We start from the raw sequence: 20,546 nt of genomic DNA on the forward strand, positions 1-20,546 counted from the left end.
CCACCATGATTTCAATAATTTCCATCCCACCATCAACCTCAGCCTAGATCAATCCACACAAGCGGTCCATTTCCTGGACACTACTGTGCTAATAAGCGATGGTCACATAAATACCACCCTATACCGGAAACCTACTGACCACTACACTTACCTACATGCTTCCAGCTTCCATCCAGGACACACCACACGATCCATTGTCTACAGCCAAGCTCTAAGATATAACCGCATTTGCTCCAATCCCTCAGATAGAGACAAGCACCTACAAGATCTCTATCAAGCATTCTTAAAACTACACTACCCACCTGCTGAAGTGAAAAAACAGATTGACAGAGCCAGACGAGTACCCAGAAGTCACCTCCTACAAGACAGGCCCAACAAAGAAAATAACAGAACACCACTAGCTGTCACCTTCAGCCCCCAACTAAAACCTCTCCAGGGCATCATCAGAGATCTACAACCTATCCTGAAAGATGATCCTTTACTCTCACAGATCTTGGGAGACAGACCTGTCCTCGCTTACAGACAACCCCCCAACCTAAAGCAAATACTCACCAGCAACCACACATCACTGAACAAAAACACTGACCCAGGAACCTATCCTTGTAACAAAGCCCGATGCCAACTCTGTCCACATATCTATTCAAGTGACATCATCATAGGACCTAATCACATCAGCCATACCATCAGGGGCTCGTTCACCTGCACATCTACCAATGTGATATATGCCATCATGTGCCAGCAATGCCCCTCTGCCATGTACATTGGCCAAACCGGACAGTCTCTACGCAAAAGAATTAATGGACACAAAACTGACATCAGGAATCATAATACTCAAAAACCAGTGGGAGAACACTTTAACCTGTCTGGCCATTCAATGACAGACCTGCGGGTGGCTATCTTACAACAGACAAACTTCAAAAACAGACTCCAACGAGAGACTGCTGAGCTGGAATTGATATGCAAACTAGACACAATCAACTCAGGATTGAATAAGGACTGGGAATGGCTGAGCCATTACAAACATTGAATCTATCTCCCCTTGTAAGTATTCTCACACTTCTTATCAAACTGTCTGTACTGAGCTATCTTGATTATCACTTCAAAAGTTTTTTTCTCTTACTTAATTGGCCTCTCAGAGTTGGTAAGACAACTCCCACCTGTTCATGCTCTCTGTATGTGTGTATACATATATCTCCTCAATATATGTTCCACTCTATATGCATCCGAAGAAGTGGGCTGTAGCCCACGAAAGCTTATGCTCTAATAAATTTGTTAGTCTCTAAGGTGCCACAAGTACTCCTGTTCTTTTTTCATGTAAGAAAGGCATTGGAACATCAGACTCCAGAATTGCTAAGAAAGGAGTATTGCTGAACTTTGTCAATCATATTTTCATATTTTTCCTTTTCAGTTTTTAAACACAATTTGTTGAACTTTTCATTAATCAATTCCCCCCTCCACCCCCAGTTTCTAAACTTGTTGTATTCTATTAGGAGTTTGCTCTTCCATGGGTTAGGAGTTCATTGTTAGCAGAGGCCTGATTCAGGACAGCATTTAAGCATATGCTTAATTTTAAGCCCAGTTTAAGTCCTATTGAAGTTAAACACATGCCCCCCTGGATCATAAGTGCCTTCCTGAATACGGTTCTCACTTGGGATTTGAGAGTACACAGTGCTTTGTACCTCCTGTGACAATTCACTTTAGAGAGAGGTATGGGAGCATCTTGCAGAGCCCAGCCCTTGGGTTCTCTGTTATGCTATCCTGAATTTTCAGAGTGAATTGATCTGAGCTGACTTCCACCCTTCAGCAACAAAGATTTTCAGATTTTCTCTTGGCTTTTAACTGTATGCACTGTTAGCTGAAAAGTGCAGTGTTTATAAAGGAGTAACTATGCTGAAAAGCAGTTGTATATAATATTTTCATTTCTATTAAGTAACTGATGACACATTTTATCAATTTTATTTTTTCTCCCTTAAACTCTTAAGTAAAGAAGAATCCCGTTACACTATGAATATTTATGTTCATATAAAAAATAATGCAAGACAACCCCTCTGGAATGCAATGTTTTTGGTACTGTATCAAATTCCTAGAATATCATTAAATTGTCATTGGTGGAGTGAGTATATGTTGTGTGACCAGTGCAACACATATATGATAAGAGGAAAGAAAAGAGGTTGTCTCTCACACAGTCTTTTAACTTACCTTGCAATTACAAAGAGTACACAACTGACTCCAAGGCAGGCTAGGAGGACATACATCCAAATATCAGGAGAAAGAGGGTTGAGAAAGGAGAAAACACCAGGATTTGTGCCATTGGGTTTCCGGTACAAAATACTGATCCCCAGCGTCATGAAGGGTTTTGAAAAGTCGATTACTTTCTCCCTTACGTAGGTGATAGTGAGAGGAGCAACCGCCAGATCGGCTTTCTGGGAACACAAATTGGAAAATATTCTCATTTTCTCTGCATTCAACAAGCATATTTTTATTCCTTCCACCTTTTCCCATGGGTATTAAACAAGCTAAAACAAACATGTCTAGTTTTGCCTAGAAGCTGAACTGTAATTGAGTGTAAAATAAAAATTCTTGGTTTCCTTATTAAAGGTCATTGTGGGCAGAAAAACTACTTCAGAAGAGCTATAGTAATTTGAGTATGACTGAAACAGTTTACACCAAGAAACTGTGGCAAAACAGTGCATTATTAGGACGTTACCAGAAGCAGAATGGACATGTCTGACATATTATTCATGGGAAGTGAGCACCCAAACAAATCAAAGCTTTTCCTTGTCTTTGCAGACACCGAGATCCTTTGATGCAACAATATGGGCACCTTTCCAATGGATAGGGTAGAGCATGATTTGCAGAGCCTGCAGGGGGGCTCAGCACCACTCATGAACTGCAGAGCAGTGAAGTGCAGCGGCTCCCTGCCTGCTGTTGTGCAGGGGAGATTGGGTCTACTGCTATGGAGATTTAACTATCATTGCTGCAGAGTAAGGGCCTAGGTGCTGGGTGAACTACTGTAGTCTCAGGGCTGTCATAGTAGCCATGGATCAGGTCTACAGTGTGGGGGAATGTATTTCTTCCCTCCTAGAATACCCCAGCACTGGGGGGAAGGATTTTCCCCCAAAATGCAGACCCTAAGTACTTGTCTTTGCTCAAGGGCTTTTCTGCGCTGTGAAAATGGCTAGTCCTCCTGTTAATGTAAACACTTCATTTGACTTGGCTTCTTATAAACTATCTTAGGTTAAAGGAGAATAAAGACAGAACAATTCATTCTTACATGATCTATGAGTTCTTTGACCATCCCATTCCACTCTCCTTTGTCATTCTGGGCTCCATATTTACCATCAGAAACTAGTTTGACCTCATAGATGAAGCCTAAAATATTTGACAGTTCCTTCAACAAATCCAGGCAATATCCTTCGAATCTGTCATTTCCATACAAGGGCTTATCAGACTTTTTGTACATAACATAGGGATCTTCCTATAGAATAAACACACCAAACATGTAACAATAGAAATGAGGTACATTTCAGATAATCTCAGTTTATACATTACACAAATAGTTGGATGATTTACTACAGTTGTACAGGTGCAACAAATTTACCCTGTCCATTAAAAGTCATCTTAGATATGTTAGTAAATTGCCCAAATCAATCAGCTATAAATGTCCTGGGTCTGAGTTTCATGGGATCTGAGGGACTGTTACTCCCATTGGCTTTAATTAGAGTTGTTGGTGTTCAGCACCTCCAAAATCAGGCCCAAGATCTATACTATATAATGTGCCATGTTAAGGGATGGGTAAGGATACTGCAGTAGTACAATAAATACTAGACCAAGAATCATAAAGTAAACCTAAAAATTGACTTTCTAAATAAAACAAACCTTAAATAGTATGAAATAATATAGCCATTGACTGGAATATATTCATGGGAGAGAATAAAAAAATAGCATAGGTAGAGTGGTTTTGTGTATATGGTATTTCCTTTTCAGCTCTGGGCAAGGCAGGCTTCTGTAGTTTTAACCTAAAGCGCAGGGCTCCTGGCAGTGGAAAGTCAGCAGAGAGGAAGTTGTGGCACAAGGAATCTGCAACTTTCCTTTCTCCAGGGAACCCAGAACCAGCCAGTACAGCCCAAGAAGTAGCAGCACTGGACAGGAAGACAGGGATCAGGGTGGCTGGAGGATACACAATTCAACACATCCTCCCCACTGTAACTTCCATTCGACACCGGTGAGGATGTACCAGTATCTGTCTCTCCACTCTGCACCATAAGCTGCTCTTCTCGTCCAACCTTGTTTGTAGTGAGAAATCAGAACATGTACACGCTGACTATAAAAGTTAGTATTTGGGTGTGTGAAATTTTCTTTGTTGAAAGAAATACAAATTGTTTCTTCAAAGTACAGAGATAAGCTAAACATAATTTGGAAATGTGATTACTTTAGTGTATAGATGGATAATGGGCAGTTTGATTCTGTGTCTATATGCAAATAATATGCTGGGCTAGAAACATGGGGTGGTTTGTCAAACCATACATTGGTACAGGGAACCACAAAAGATGAAGTGCGGAGTTTAGGCTGAAAAGGAAGGCTTCATATAAATATGTAAAACAATGTAAGCAATGTATGATCTATTCTACACTATGGATAATAATATTAACACTGAGTCCTGTGGCACCTTAAAGACTAACAGCTGTATTGGAGCATAAGCTTTCGTGGGTGAATACCCACTTTGTCAGACGCATGTGGGCATTCACCCACGAAAGCTTATGCTCCAATACATCTGTTAGTCTTTAAGGTGCCACAGGACTCTTTGTTGCTTTTTACAGATCCAGACTAACAGGGCTACCCCTCTGATACTTAATATTAACACTATGCAGCAGGACTTACCAAAATGGTAGTGACTATGAGTGTTCGGTTAGCCAGTGAATCGGTGATATTGGTAGATCTGTCTTTATTGCTGTCAGTCATATTAAGGCCACTATTTGAGTTCCAAACCCCAATCTGCACAGAACAAAGTAGATAAATGGCTGCTAAGCCTCAGGGATTGCATTCAGTGAAATTATGTATAATTTTCCATAAATGTGCATTATAGTTTACAGTCCAAAAAAAGAACATTGATACCATACATCACTGTGATAGACTAAAACATCAGCCGTATGAAATGTTTCAGGAACAAACTGGTTATAATTCTAAATAAGGGAACAACATCAAATGGTTGATTGTCGTATTTAAATCATTAGGAACACACTGCTCTTTCAAAAGCAGGTTGAAATGAATTAACCATAAGAGTATAAGGTATGTCAATATAGCTGTGCATTTGCCCATTTACTACAAAAGTGGAACGTGTTGACGTTGTTTCCTCCTAAAAATGTCAAATGTCTATTTTCATGAAATTGGTTCTTTTTGTAAATGGTAAAGTTGAAACATATGGCAAGACCTTTCCTTTCCAAGACAACAGATTAAAAGCTTGGATAAATATGCTGAAACAGATTGATGGATGCACTGGCCTTTTACTTTTGCTCTGAACCTGCTGAAGGCACAGATGATTATTCCAGTCACTTCTTGACTACTGATAAGACAGAACCATCAAGGTGATGCCATTTCACCTCCGATCAGTATTTGTCAGTAAATGCAAAAGACTAAAGGAGAATGTAGGTTTAGATTCCTTTCCAATCCCCACAATAAGTAGTAACTCCAGCGTTTAGGGCCTGATCCAGAGCCCAATATAGGCAAGAGGGAGGCTTTCACTGATGTCAATGGATTTGGATCAGTATCTTTACAGTGGTGCAAATTACAAAAGTAAAGTTAATTTATTCAGATAAATATCAACTTTACATATATTCAAATTTAAATCATCTCAAAATTTTATTTCCAAATCTTTCTGGTATTAATGTCTTTTAAAATAAAGTTGTATAGATTTGGAAATTGGGCAATAATAACTAACCCCACACAAGTTTTCAGGCACAAGTTTTCCTCCTGAAAAAATATTGTGCCTCCAAATAGGCGTAATTAAAAATGCTACTTGCCTAACTTTGCACAAGGCCCCAGTTCAGCAAAGTATTTAAGCACATGTCTAACTAAACACATGAGTAGTTCCATTCACTTCAATGGGGCTATACATGTGCCTAAAGTTAGACGTGCTCAAGTACCTTGCTGAATAGGGGCCTAAGTGCCCGGCTCTGCAATATGTTGAGTGCTCTTAAAGCCTGCTGAAGTCACTTAGCACCTCACAAGACAACTGGCACATTGAAGAATCAGGCTGAATGTGAGAGCCACTGTTCTGAATGGGCCTGATCCTGCTAGGTGTCGAATGTCTCCTACAAGACACGAATGCCCAGATCCACAAAGGGACATAAGCGTTCCAATGCTGAGAGTCACAACGCCCAACTTTTAGGTGCTTAGAAAAATCACAGGAACAACGTTGCGATCCACAAAGCCTGAGTTAGGTGGCTAGGCTCCCTATACAATGAATGGGGAAAGATAGGGGCCTTAAACTGCCATCCACAAAAGCCATCACACTAGTCAGCTCCCTGCTAGCCAATGGCAGATGCTGACTGGATCAGGGCGGAGGTATGTCTTAAGCCCTGCCCCTATCTCTGCTTGCACTCCACAACTGGGAAGCCTCTTCTGGAGTCAAGTGGCTTAGAAGCCAAAGGTGTTTCTTGTGAGATGGAGCTAGGTGTCTGTCTGTCTCCACACAAGGCATCTCGGGGGTGAGGAGGGGGAGCATTTCAAAACCTTTAGCTCAGTGGTTAGGGTACCCCTTGGGATGTAGGAGCCCCCCTGTTCAATTCTCCCCTCCCCTTGGGGAGGAGAAGGGAGTTGAACAGGAATCTGCCACCTCTCTGGGTGGGTCTCTCTCCACTTTAACATTCTCTCCCCACCACCAGATCAGGCCAAACAAGCAAGACAGGCACTCCTCTGCCTACCTTTCCCCCCAGTCTGTGGATTGCATTGGGGCTTAGGTGGGTGATTGGTGCCTGGGTGCCTACAGCGGGGCTGCAGTGTGAATGCCTAGAGGCAGAAACATAGGCCCCGAGGGAATATTTACAGAAGAAATGTAGGTGCTAAATGAGTCTAGGTGGCTACAGAGTTAGGTGGCAGCTGAGCAGGAGTTTTGTGTATAGCAGAGGAGTCTAAAGCTGGGACTTAGGTGCCTAAATATGGGGTTTAGGCATGTAAGTACCTTTGTGGATCTGGGCCTATGTGCCCTCAATTTTTATGGGATTGAACATGTCACTTCAACGGGAACTGACTTCAGTGGGGATGGAGGGCACTGAGCATTTCCAGGATTAGGCCCTGAAGTGACATCTGAATACAGCAATTTGAAAATGGAGCTTTTCATTATCTATCTATTGTTAGACACTCGTGATGAAATGACACATGCAGAAGATGTTTAGAGAGTATTCAGTATCTTTCTATGCTATTAGAAACCTTGATGAATGAAGCATGATATGCCTTAGACCAAATTAATGCAAAAGATGCACAAAACGAGCAGATTCCCTGTACCAACATTCCAGGCTTTTGAAAGGTTAGAAAAAGAATCTTGCCAAGTTAACTGTCAAACAACTGGAAATACAGAATCAAAATATCTGTTACTGAGGAATGATACATTTTACAAAGCTCACCACAGGTTTTACTTTAATTGCATGGAAAGATTTTCTTCTTAACCTGAGCTAATGAAACAACAACCTCCACTTTGAGGAGCAAAATCAATACAAAAATGGTATATGAGCCATCTGCGTTAAACTGCCACAATTTAAATATGATCAATACCCATATAATGATCCACACTCATTGATTTGTTAAAACAGTCTGGAATGATGTCACAAACATCACCTACCATCTTAGGCTAGAAGAGTTGACCAATGTACCTTGGATTTAAAGAGACAGGGCCAGCTGTGGGTCTGGTCCATTCAGTATACATATATTTTAAATTGAAAGTTTGTGAAAGGTACCAGATTGATGGCTTTGGGGACTGGCATACTCCATCCTCAGAACAGCATGCTTCATCATACTGGTCTGCCAGTGCGTTTCAACCGTATCCTGGAGGGACCAGCTTTCAGTGCCTCCCTGCTGAGATTGCCAACAAGGCTGCCAAATCAGACCAAGATTGAAACTGCTGACCTGCCTCACATACTGTACACCTCCATCAGCTGGTCAGTCACTACTGACTCAGGCGGGATTTGTTGAGATTATTAACTGAGGCAGGGACTGTCTTTCCTTGTCCAGAACCCAGCACAATGGGGCACTGCTCCCAATTGGGGTTTTGGGGATTGCTATTATATAAATATTACAATAACAATTATATCATTCAAACTATCTATGGCTGAAAGCCCCAGGATCCCATTATCAATTTCTTTAGCTAACCATTTCTCCTCCTATGGCATTTTTAATTGGGATAATGTTGCTCATGATTCCTTCCCCTCCCCAGACACACACACACACACACACACACACACACACACACACACACACACACACACACACACACACACACACACACACACACACACACACACACACGTCTTTTAGGTTTCTTTTGCTTCCAGAAGGAGATCAATTTGGGATTATTGATCTGAAAAGTATTTATATACATGACGTGTTGGGCGTTATCAGTTTAGTTAATCTGGGGCCATGATAAATGGCTAGTTTCTTTTCATTTGTTTTGGGGCAGTGCGCATTAATCAAAAGCTATTCTGCTCAACGTTACAGACTTCCTGACACACTGGTGTGCTTGAAATAGCTGGCAATGAGGAAGAGCAGAACGGTCATACAGAACATGGAATAGTACAGTCAGTGTATACACAATACATCAAGATGGCCACTGTACATTAAAATTAAAGGAATGACACTGTAGGTCAGTCTTGATACTAACAATGAAAAAGGTCAGAAGGGCATTGGATGAATGAGGCCAAGGTATTACATCACTATGGTGAATCTGGAGGGGTTTATTGCAGTTTAGTGACAAATTCAAGACATATAATATGCCCTTCTCAATGAGTCTGTGTTCTGAACCAATTGTAATTTGGTTTAAATTAATTCAACGTAACATGAAATGCCTAGAGTCAAAAGCTAGATTGGTTCAATAAGCTTCTGTATGTCAGGTAGGATGATCTATCCACTAGTAATGAGGAAAATAGAATCCGTTGTGCTTTAGCCTGATTCACTGAAGATTAAAACAAGGTTATTAAGTATGTGTTTTATTAGATTAGAAAAAGAGTGCTATAGGACACTGTAGGCTACTCTAGAGTAGAGTGCCAAAAAAAAGTATTTTTAAATGGGGGGAAAAAGTTTAACGTTTTTAAAGATGTATGCAAAATATAGTTGTTATTTTACATAGCATTTTTTCATCTGTATATCCCAAGCACTTTACAAAGGTGGGTAAGAGATTATTATCCCTCTTGTATAGAGGTAGAAAACTAGATTCACAGAAGGCTAAAGGCCTTATCAGAGGTGCTGAGCACTTGTAGTGCCCTTCGACTTCAGTTGGAGCTATGGGTGCTCAGCACTTCTGAGAATCAGGCCTTGTAAGTGACTTGCCTATGGCCACTCAGTGAGACTTAAGAATAAAATTTGGTTCTTCTGATTCTCAGTCTGGTGCCTTTTGTATTGGTCCAAGCATCCCCCATATGTTAAAAGGAAGCATGAGATGCCTGGAATAAGTTGGACAGTTTATAAACAAGCCTGCTTCCAGTTTACATGTGTTATTGAATGTCTGAATTGCCCATTAATCGTACTGTATGCCAGGAGCTAATGTAGTAGTGAAAACTTAAGTCAACGATACTAGAAAAGTCATTCATGGCACACACTTTGTGGGAGTGTCAATAAGCAACACTCTTAGCACAGCACCCACCATTAATGCTGTTAAAGGCACTGATACTTGAAACCCCACTTTAATGAGTGAGGTAGGGGAACAGCTGTGAAGGTGTCTGCTTTTTAATGCCATCATTCAAAGGAGGAAGAGGGCCAACCCTTGAGAATTAAAAAAAAATATTATTAGGGAAAAATATTTAATCCATCTGAGGCCTCTTTACAATTTGTAAGTACTAGAGTACATATCCTGAGTAGGAATGGAATTCATTCTATCACAGAAAAGCACGCTCTGAGATAGAATATTGTCTCTAAACTGCAATCTGAGATCCATTTGTCAAAACCCAAAGGATGAGTTTTAAGACCCAACCTGAAGGTTTCTTGCATCACCTGTCTGTGTACAAACCTTCTTCCACACTTTATATAAATGCTTAGAAACCTCGCCAGCAGCCTTGGTAAAGAGAAAAATAAACAGAGTGCTTCATTAAAGATGAAAAGTGAAACCAGTCTAGAGAGCTGGGTGCTAGTAGTTATGTCTCAATTAACTCATAGATGATTATTCAGAATCAAAATGGAAATCCACTGAGCCAAATGTTTTAAGTGGGAGGAGAAACAAAGTTGTTTTTAGTTGACATTAAGCACTGAGCTCTGTAAATCAAGAACTCTAACTTTTTCATAATTGACACCTCCGGTCTCCCCCCTTTCCCTCCCACCATGAGCCCTTTCCTCTCTAGCTGGAGCACAGGGAGCCCTGTGGAGCACAGTTCCTTGGTGCACAGGGTGCATGAAGCCCCTGAGTGGGTGTTTGGTATCCTACCCTCTACACCACACAGCAGAACTGTGCTGGTTCCAATAAATTCAGAGACTTCTGCATCCTTCATTTTTGCCAGTAGTAATTAGATCTAGCTGACAATATGACGCTTGAGATTGCAGCAGTAGCTTTGCCCCTGTTGTTATAGATCGGAGCCTAAATGGAATCTTCTGGGATTAGGTGCTTTTTCTTACCCTGTGTATTAAATAAGGAAAGAGAGGTAGGTTCTTTAGTATCTTCCCAATCTGCTAGCCTACAAATGTGAATTATTTGCTTTTGTTTTATTTAACAAAAAGAAGGTCCAGATAGGTGTCCAATCTGCATGCTCAGGACAACTGGTAAACGACAATATAAGGGAGACAAGACCTTTTCACATCGATTATTTCTGAAGTATAGCTTTGCAATTTACAAGACTCTAAAGCATGTCCTGATGGATTGTGATTTTGCTTGACCTTTGCTTGAGTATAATACCAAATTCAGAAGCTTATCCCAAAGAACACTGTTTAATCTCAACAGACTAGACCACAACTAATTTCATTTTTCCTCAGTAGCATAACCATTTTAATGCAATTATGAGTAATTAGGGATGGGGTGAAAACATAATTGATTGGCTCATCTTCAATAATTAAACAATTTTTAGTATTTCAGCACATTTTGAGAATATTACTTAAGTTCCTTAAACCCCACCACCACCTCCTTACACACTCATTAAAAATTGCATAATAGATATATAACTTGGCTAAACCTCTGGACGTTAAAAAAAAAATCACTTTCTTTAAAATACAGATGCTATTCTTTACAAGGCACACCGGTTTATTGTCTGATGGTACCTACATAAAAGTTCGTTCAACTAGTGCCATTAATTTTGTGGGGAGTTATAAAAATTATAAGATTGAGTTGACATTTAAACTTATATTTACAGGATGTGAGTTGACACAGTGAGACCTGGGAGGAGCAAAACCTCATGGGAGGAGCAAAAGAAAATATATTTTCACTTAAGATAATGACTGCCATTTCCAGATTCCTATTCAGTACCCAGATATGTAAGATAATATGAATTGCAAAAGTCAAAAATCTTTTCTCAGTATCTGTGTAGGAGAGTGAGGGAAGGGTGACCTGTCTCCTTCCTGTCCGACCCCAACACCTGCTGCCCTCCTGGAAGGATCTAGGGAGGTGAGTTTTCTTTAACAAGAGCCCAAGAAACTTTAATGGAAGTTTGTCTCATTAAACGCAGCCTTTTGGGCTTTCTGAGTGGGAGGCGGGGCGGCTCCAGGCACCAGCGCACCAAGCACGTGCCTGGGGCGGCAAGCCGTGGGGGGCGGCACGCCAGTCGCCGTGAGGGTGGCAGTCAGGCTGCCTTTGGCGGCATGGCTGCGGGAGGTCCGCCGGTCCCGCAGTTTCGGCGGCAATTCGGCGGCGGGTACGCCAAAGACGCGGGATCGGTGGACCTCCCGCAGGCATGTCGCCGAAGGCCGCCTGACTGCCATGCTTGGGGTGGCAAAATAAATAGAGCCGCCCCTGGTGCGAGGGCATCCCAAACTAACTTAAAAGACAGCTTTTCCAATCACTCTCAGAGCCCCAAAATGTGTCCCAAGGCATGGCTCTTACTTCAGAGCCTGGGTGGGTGGGGAAAAAAAGGGGTTCCTTTGCAGAGTATCTCTTATAATTTCTTATAAGGTGACTCACCCTGCAGCTAGCTGTGGTGCCCAAAGCTGACTCCCTTGCAGCTTCTCAGAGTCAGTCTTTGTCCCATCCTCCACCCTCACCCCACAAACTGCTTCAGCTCTCTTATAAGGAATCAGCTGCTTGAGATTTCTTCCCTGCACCGGTGTCTCTGGTTAGCTCATTTAGCAAGCCTGCTCCAGACTTCGTCTCTTGCAGGACAGCTCCCTCACTCCTTGGCTCTCTGCCTTTGAGTGGGTCTGTCGGGACACTCACTGTGTGGCTTTCCATCTTCGTGCACATTCTGGTGGTTCTTGTCGGCATGATGGTCTATACGAAAATGAAAGGGCTGTAAGGTGAGGTATCAACGGTGACCTGGGCATTGTCTGGAGCCATTGGAGTCCTGTGTGGTCAGTGATGAGAAGAAGGTGGATCCCAAACAGATGATAGAGCAGGACTTTCTCCACCCAGTGTATTGCTAGGCATTCCTTCGAGGATCGAATACCACATTTCATAGTCCAGGAGTTTCCTGCTCATATACAGAATAGGGTGTTCCTGACCATGGAACTTCTGGGGCAGTACCACTCCCAGGGCCCAGTATGAAGCACCCGTGTGTAAAATAAAATCTTTTGAAAAATCAGGGCTACACACTACAGGTTTGTTACAGAGAATCTCTTTAATTTCTCTGAATCCCAGTCACTCTGGGGGGACCAAGTGACCTGCCGAGAAGCTATTTTTTAATGAGATCATTGAGGGGAGCTGCTAGTGAGGAAAACTGGGCACAAATCACCTATAATACTCTGCCAGCTGACGGAATGTCCAAACTTGTTTGTTTTATTCTCTGAATGGGTGTGTTGGCTAGGGCTTCCACTTTGTCGACCAAGAGTTGTACTTTACCGTTTTCTGCTAGATCAGTGGTTCTCAAACTTTTGTACTGGTGACCGCTTTCACATAGCAAGCCTCTGAGTGTGACCCCCCAGCCCCTTATAATTTTTTTAAATATATTTAACACCATTATAAATGCTGGCGGCAAAGTGGAGTTTGGGGTGGAGGCTGATAGCTCATCACCCCCCATGTAATAACCTCGCGATCCCCTGAGGGGTCCCGACCCCCAGTTTGAGAACCGCTGTGCTAGACACTCTAAGTAGATGGTCTCCTGCTTCCCTTAAGTGTATTTCTTTGGGTTTACAGTTAAATTGGCATCCCGTAGAGCAGGGGTTGGCAACCTTCGGCATGCGGCCCGTCAGGGTAATCCGCTGGCAGGCCACGAGACATTTTGTTTACGTTGACCTTCCACAGATACAGCCCCCTGCGGCTCCCAGTGGCCACGGTTCACTGTTCCCGGCCAATGGGGGGCTGCGGGAAGCGGCAGCCAGCACATCCCTGCAGCCCGTGCTGCTTCCCGCAGCTCCCATTGGCCGGGAACGGTGAACCGCGGCCACTGGGAGCTGCGGGGGGCTGTGCCTGCGGACAATCAACATAAACAAAATGTCTCTTGGCCCGCCAGCAGATTACCCTGATGGGCCATGTGCTGAAGGTTGCCGACCTGCTATAGGGTCTGAAGGATGGCAGCTAAGTCTCTGAGGTGAGTTGGCCAGTTCCGACTATAGACTACCACATCATCCAGGTAAGCTGCTGCATAGGGCTAATGTGGCCATAACACCTTGTCCATTAGTGTTTGAAAGTGGCCAGGGCACTGTGTAACCTGAAGGCAGTATTAATGAACTGAAACAGGCCCACACTGGTCAAGAAGGCAGTCGTGGCATGGAAACTGGGGGAGAGCAGGATCTGTCAAAAACCATTAGTGAAATCTAATGTAGAAATGTATCAGGCTTTGCTGAGCCCATTGAGCACATCACAAATTCGGGGAATAAGGTATACAGTACATTGAAGTCAGGGATCATGTTTATCTGGTGGAAGTCTATGAAGAATCGAACGGTCCCATCTGCTTTAGGGACAAGGATCACATTGGATTACACCAGGGACTTTGATGTTTCAATTATGCCTAGCTTTAACATGTCTTGGACCTCCTGTATTAAATGGGATTTTAACCCTTTCAGGACAGGTACATTTAGCAAGCCTGCTTCAGGCTTCAGCTGGGTTTTATCTGAATGTAGTGGTTGACTAGCAAGGTTTGTCTTGGCAATGGGTAAAGTACGTCCTAGTATGCCCACACCAGGTCTCTAATTGACCTCTCTGGTCAGTGGACAACCCATTACCAAGTTGGATCCCTTTGACCCCTACTGCAACTAGTTCTGGGAGCTGGGGTCCTAACTCCTCATCTCTTTCTGGATGGATGAAGAGATATTCTGCACCCTCCAAGGTCACAGCAGATGGTAGATCTCCTGTGGCCTTTGTCAGTCTGGGTAGTAAACCTTGTAATCAGCTGGCCCAACACATAGAGTACCTCATAGGGGCCCTGAAATTTGGCTAGGAGTTTGCTCTCTGAGCTGGGGAGAAATAGGATGACTTGGTTGCCAGGCTGGAATACCCTCATCCTAGCTTCCTTATTATACTGCCAGGCCTGGCTCTATTGGGCCTGGAATAGTTTGGCCCTGGCAAAATGACCAAGGCACTCTAGCCTCTCTTTCATTTGTAGGACATAGTGGAGGACATAAGTGGGTAGGCTGGGTTTCCCATGACTCCTCGACCAGATCTAAGATACCCCTGGGTTGTCTTCCATTGAGAATTTCAAAAGAGGAAAAGCCAGTAGATGCCTGTGGAACTCCTGTGTGCCACAAATAAAAGCAATTGATCCCAATCTCTGATTTCTGTCCCAACGAACTTTCTTAGCATCAACTTAAGAGTCTGATTAAACCATTCAAGTAGGCCATTGGTCTGAGGATGGTAGGACCAAGATCCAGAGTCAAATCTTTAAGGGAAACAAGACCCCTTGATAATTTCTGAAGGAAGGCCTACCCTGGAAAAGATTTGCAGTAGCTCCTGCACGAGGGTGGAAGTGATAGGGTTCTGCAAGAGAGCAGCTTCTGGTTACTTTGTGCCATAGCTGATGAGTATGAAATAAATGTGACCCCAGGCACTTTTCTCAAGGGGGCCTACGATGTCAATCCCTACCTTATCCTGTTACAAGAAGGAGGGATATTAAGGGTGCCTGGCCTCGTTCCTTAGGGGGTACCTTCTGTCAATCCGGGCAGGACAATAAAAATCCACTACTTCCTAAAATATACTCAGCCAAAAGAATTGGGCCAGTAGTTTTCCAAATGTCTTTGCCTTATCCAGATGTCCAGTCATCAGGACAGAGCGCGCTAGTCTCAACAGTTCTTGATGAGCTGGTTTGAGAACCAGGAGTTGGACCTGTGAGGTTGTTTCTTCACCCAGTCCAGAATTTCATTATGTAACATGAAATGGGGAAACTGTTGGATAATAGTGTTCTTAGGTGGCTTCCCCATTGATCACAGCTACCTTGTTGAAACATTCTTGGAGGGTCTGAACTTCATCCTGAGCAGTGATGAAGTCAAAGGTGTCATCTAGTCTAAGGGTCTCTGACTCGCTTTGGGGCGGAGTGTGATGGGGGTCTATTGGGAGGTCTGTTCCAGGGGGTCCTCTTCTCGGGATAGACTCTCTCCAGGCCCCAGGGGTACAGCCCCAGCACAGGCCCAAGTCTTACTGGGCCCTTGAGAGTTGCCTGGGGTAAGGGGCATTGAGTTTCTATTCAGGAGCATGGGGAGGTGTATGCTAATCGTGACCCAGGATTACAGGCCAAGGATGGTGCTCCACTACATCCACCTGGAGACACCCTATGTAGTCAGCTACTTGTAAGATAATAGGGACAGTCAGATAAGTGCATCTTTCCCATGTATGTAGAAGATTTGGTCAGTTCGGTTGGATTAGAAGGCTTTGGGCAGGAACAAATCTTGGTGCAGGAGCATTTGCCCAAAGCCAGAGTCCATCGGCCCATCTATGAGGTGTGGTCTAACTTGATGGGAACCAAGAAGGGTCTTTTGGCATCCCTCTTTGTCAGGTATGAGGTCTTGCCCTGTTGGCCAAAGTGACACCCTAAATAATCACACTCCAGGAGGGGGCACTCTCACTGCATGTGTCTCAACTGCCCACACTGATAACATATGATCACACCCTCTTGAAAGGTAGATGAAGTCCACTCTGGCGCCTGGAGTGCCACCCACTTGAGATCCCCAGGAAGGTAGGGGCTCTGTCCATCAAGGGGGCCAAGTAGTGTGGGCACCTCCATGTTCCAGGGGTGCTGAAACCTAGTGCATCTCCAATTACTCTTGAGTTACCGTGGGGAAGCAGGAAGGGGTGGTGCTCCCAAGGCCTGGGGCCTCTGCCTCCAAAAAGCTTTCTGTCATCTCCACGGCCTCTGCAATGGTTGCTGGGTGGAACCAATGGACCCAGGCTTTTACTGCTACTGGGAGAATTTGTAAGTACTGTTCCAAAACAATGCTATATATGACATTGCCCATGGTCTTGGTTTCTGGTGTCAGCCAGCCAAATCTCAGAGCTGTTGGGTGATGGCCCGTGGGCTGCCTCCTTTTGGAAATATTTCCTCTTGAAACTTCCTATGATAGACCACTGGTGAGAGTCCAAACCAATCCAATATGGCAGGCTTCAGGGTAGAGTAGGACTGGGCTTTATCTGCACATAGGGCCCTGTAAGCAGTCTGGGCCCACCTGGTTAGATAAGGGGCAATCTGGGCGGCCCAGGAGCTCCTCTCATAGCCAGTGGTGGCCACCCCCTCAAATGTTGTCAGGAAGATTTTGAGGTGGAGTTAGTCAGTTTGGTTAGGGTGGGCCCTGGGAGAGACTCAGCAAAGAGCACCCTCGTGGGAGTGCTCAGTGAACCTTGCATGAACAGCCTGGCCACCTTGGCTTGGAACTGTCAATTCTATTCCTGTTTGGCCAGCTGGCCCTTCTCCAGGCACTGATGGGGGATGGGGGGTTGTAAGGCCTCCTAGAACTGATGATTTCACTCCTTCTCTATCTCTTGCTGCTATATTATTAATTGCAATATTTCCTTTCTGGCTTCTCTTGGGAGAGGGGAGATCAAGTCCCTATTCAGACACTAAATGTAGGAGGGTGAGGGAGGGATGGACTGTCTCTTTCCCCTAGCCCTACCATCTTTCCTCCCACAAGGATCTGGGGAGGTGGTTTCCTTTCATAAGAGTGCAAGAAACATTAATGAAAGATTGTTTCATCAACACACGGCTCATTTGGGCTCCTTTCTGGAGGGAGGGGTGCCAAATAAACTTAAAAGGGAAATTCTCCAATCACTCACAGAGTCCCAAAATTCTGTCTCAGGGCATGGCTCTTACCTCAGAACCTGGGTGAGGGGGAAAAAAATGGTTCCTTCACAAAGTCTCTCTTATCAGTTCTTATGAGGCAACTCACTCCAGGTCTAGTTTGTAGCTGCTCTGCCCAAAGCTGACTCCCCAGCAGCCTCTCAGAGTCAGTCTTCCTCCTCTTCCCCATAAGAGCTACTTAGCTCCTTTATAAAGAATCAGCTACCAGGTGTCTCCTGTTGGCTCATTTAGCTAGCCTGCTCCAGGCTTTAATCTTCCGCAGGGCAGCTTCCTCGCCCCCTCTTGCTCCTTTGCTCTCTCCCAATCTGTGTTGCAACTTTAACCCAAACAATGTAAAAACTAGGACGAGCTTTTTTCAACCATAGGAAATGTAGGTCAAGAGGAATGGGCTTCAAGATATCACTGTCAAATTAGGTTTTCATCCTCATGGTTCATGAGGTCCACCTTTCAGTAAGCACAGTCCCACTGACTGTACTGTGTGGCTCACAGTTTGAACACAGTTAGTTACCTTTTCTGTGCCTTCCTCCTTGAGACTAATAATGTCCAAATCAAAATCCTTTCTTAAGCCATCTGTTTTGTTGAAGGTAATGCGCCCTGTCAAACCATCCCACCGTGCCTAGGGACAAATGAAAAAACACACTTCCATTTAATGTTTAGCAACAATTATTCTAAAGCCATTAAAAATGTTACACTTATTAGCGCACCAGAGGACTGTCCCCTTGCCGGGCCCATAAAAAGGGGTGGGGCCAAACCTGTCCCCCACTACACCCTGCCAAGCAGACTGAATGATGTGGAGAAAATCACCAGGGGAGTTTTCCTACCCCTGAGCACTCCCCCTCCCCCATGTGTTTTACTGTGGCACATTGTGATCTGGACATCAGCTGTGATCGTCTGTAAAATGTTGCTGAAGCCTCATTCCCTTCCTCACCAGAATCGGTGGGGTTCATTAGCTGAACCAACTAACCATCCAAAGTTGCCAGAGCATCCAAAACCAGTCTGATTTTGGTTTTCCTCTTTAAAAGTGACACTCATGTCACCCCTGCCAAATCCACTACAGGAGTCCGATGCACAGAATCTCAAATTTCACCTAGCGCTGGTAACTTGTGAAGGGCTTTCATCACTCAGTGTTTGGACTGTTGAACAGATTGTGGTTAAATCTTGTCTAGAGCCAAGGGATTTGGGTCTTAATGCCCTTAGACTCCTCTCAAAATCTCAACCTAAATAACTTTGTTCAGAACATTTTCTGGAGGACTACGTTCATAACTAATATACATGCAGCTGCAGTGGTCACCGAGGAAGTTTTTTTTTTTTTGAAAAAACATGAGACATATCTTATTTATAATTAAAATAATGCTCTTCAAATCATGACCCCAATTCTGCTTCCATAGATATCCATGGCACAATTCCCATTGACTTCAATGGAAGCCAGAAGCAGGCTTTCACCGAAGCTGGCTGAAAGCCCCGTGGTTTACTTAAGTTACACTCAAGTCTTTAATACAAGATTTAAATGGGGCATAGGTGGCGCATCAGAGTTTACATAGACTCTCTGGATCAAGGTGCATTTTAACATAATTAAATTAAAATGCATCTTCACAATTTCCTTTAAACTTTAATATCAGGGAAGAAAGTAAACAGGGACATTTGTTGTACACCGCTACCTCGATATAACGCGACCCGATATAACAAGAATTCTGATATAACGTGGTAAAGCAGTGCTCCGGGGGGGTGGGGCTGCGCACTCTGGTGGATCAAAGCAAGTTCAATATAACGCGGTTTCACCTATAACGCGGTCAGATTTTTTGGCTCCCGAGGACAGCGTTATATCGAGGTAGAGGTGTATATCACAGTATATTCAGGTAGGGTTATTGTATATAACAGTATATAGTAGATACAACCAAGGATAATTCTGAATTGTGGTTGTCAATTCTCTGTTCTAAAACAACCTCTAATGAAGTATAAGATTGCTACATCTTGTGTTCTTTCCCAATATAAACCAAAGATTTGCACCTTTTAAAATTAGACCCATATGCTATATTGCCTGCGGATTTTGGTCCTACCACTGAATCTTATTAACTAGAGAGAAGGATTTGATGGATTTTAAACTGAAAACAATTGTTGTAATCTATTTTTAGAGACCCCCACATTAGATTAATTTCTTCAAAAGTACAAGGAAGATATAAATTATGACATAGCTTCCACATACGTGCCAGCCTTATAATTCTTAAATTACAGGCTTTTCTGCTATGCTTTTCTTTTTTTTCTTCATTTGATTGATCTTAGGTAGCTTTTAAAAAAAGATGCATAATAAAATCAACAAATATAAATTACAGAGTAGTGTAACCACTTCTTGTTTAATCTGTACATAGTTCTGAATCTTCAGGGATTAATCTCAGACACGGGTTTGCCATTACCATGTATCTCAAGCAAATCTGCTATGGTTAGAGCTTGTCTCTAAATGTTATGGAAGTAGGGTGGAATTTTTGAAAGTAACTAAGGAATTTAGGAGCACAAGCTGCCCATTCAGCGGGGCTTGTGTTCCTAAATCACGCAGGAGTGTATGAAAATCCCACCCATAAACAATTAAACATTTTTTTTGAATATGCAGCTCATATTTTGTTTCGGTGATGTAAGATACTAAAATGTGCATCTGAGAAGGAACATGTTGACGCATTTTGTTTTATGAGACCAGTTCAATTTCTTCTTCTGACATGATCACCATCACTTAGTTGTAATGATGGATCTTGTCTAAATGATCATATTTTTTAGACATTGATTTGCCACTAACAATTGACATTCGTCATCACTGTATCACATACCTCACTCCTCCATTAAACATATTATGGTCTTGAATAAAAGAACTACCAGTAAAATTTTCAAAAGTGACTTAGCAGCCTAAATCTCATTGAAAAAATCAATGTGACTTGTGCTCCTAAGTGTCTGAGTTACTTTTGAAAGGAGGATTTAGGATCCTAAATCATTTAGGTGCTT

At 43.2% G+C, this 20,546-nt stretch overlaps 1 protein-coding gene across 1 annotated transcript in view; it reads right to left on the bottom strand.

Annotated features, from left to right (window-relative positions):
* Positions 1 to 20,546, bottom strand: part of GRIK1 (glutamate ionotropic receptor kainate type subunit 1) — a 228,129-nt gene that overhangs the window by 42,588 nt on the left and 164,995 nt on the right. The window contains exons 8-11 of the mRNA XM_065423354.1: positions 18,067 to 18,174; positions 4,882 to 4,995; positions 3,275 to 3,478; positions 2,200 to 2,423 (exon numbers count right to left, since the gene is read on the bottom strand). Of these exons, the coding sequence (XP_065279426.1) occupies positions 2,200 to 2,423; positions 3,275 to 3,478; positions 4,882 to 4,995; positions 18,067 to 18,174 (650 nt within the window). The remainder of the gene's footprint in view (positions 1 to 2,199; positions 2,424 to 3,274; positions 3,479 to 4,881; positions 4,996 to 18,066; positions 18,175 to 20,546) is intronic.

This window comes from Emys orbicularis, chromosome 1 (assembly GCF_028017835.1).
Source record: "Emys orbicularis isolate rEmyOrb1 chromosome 1, rEmyOrb1.hap1, whole genome shotgun sequence".
Classification (NCBI taxonomy): Eukaryota; Metazoa; Chordata; order Testudines; family Emydidae; genus Emys; species Emys orbicularis.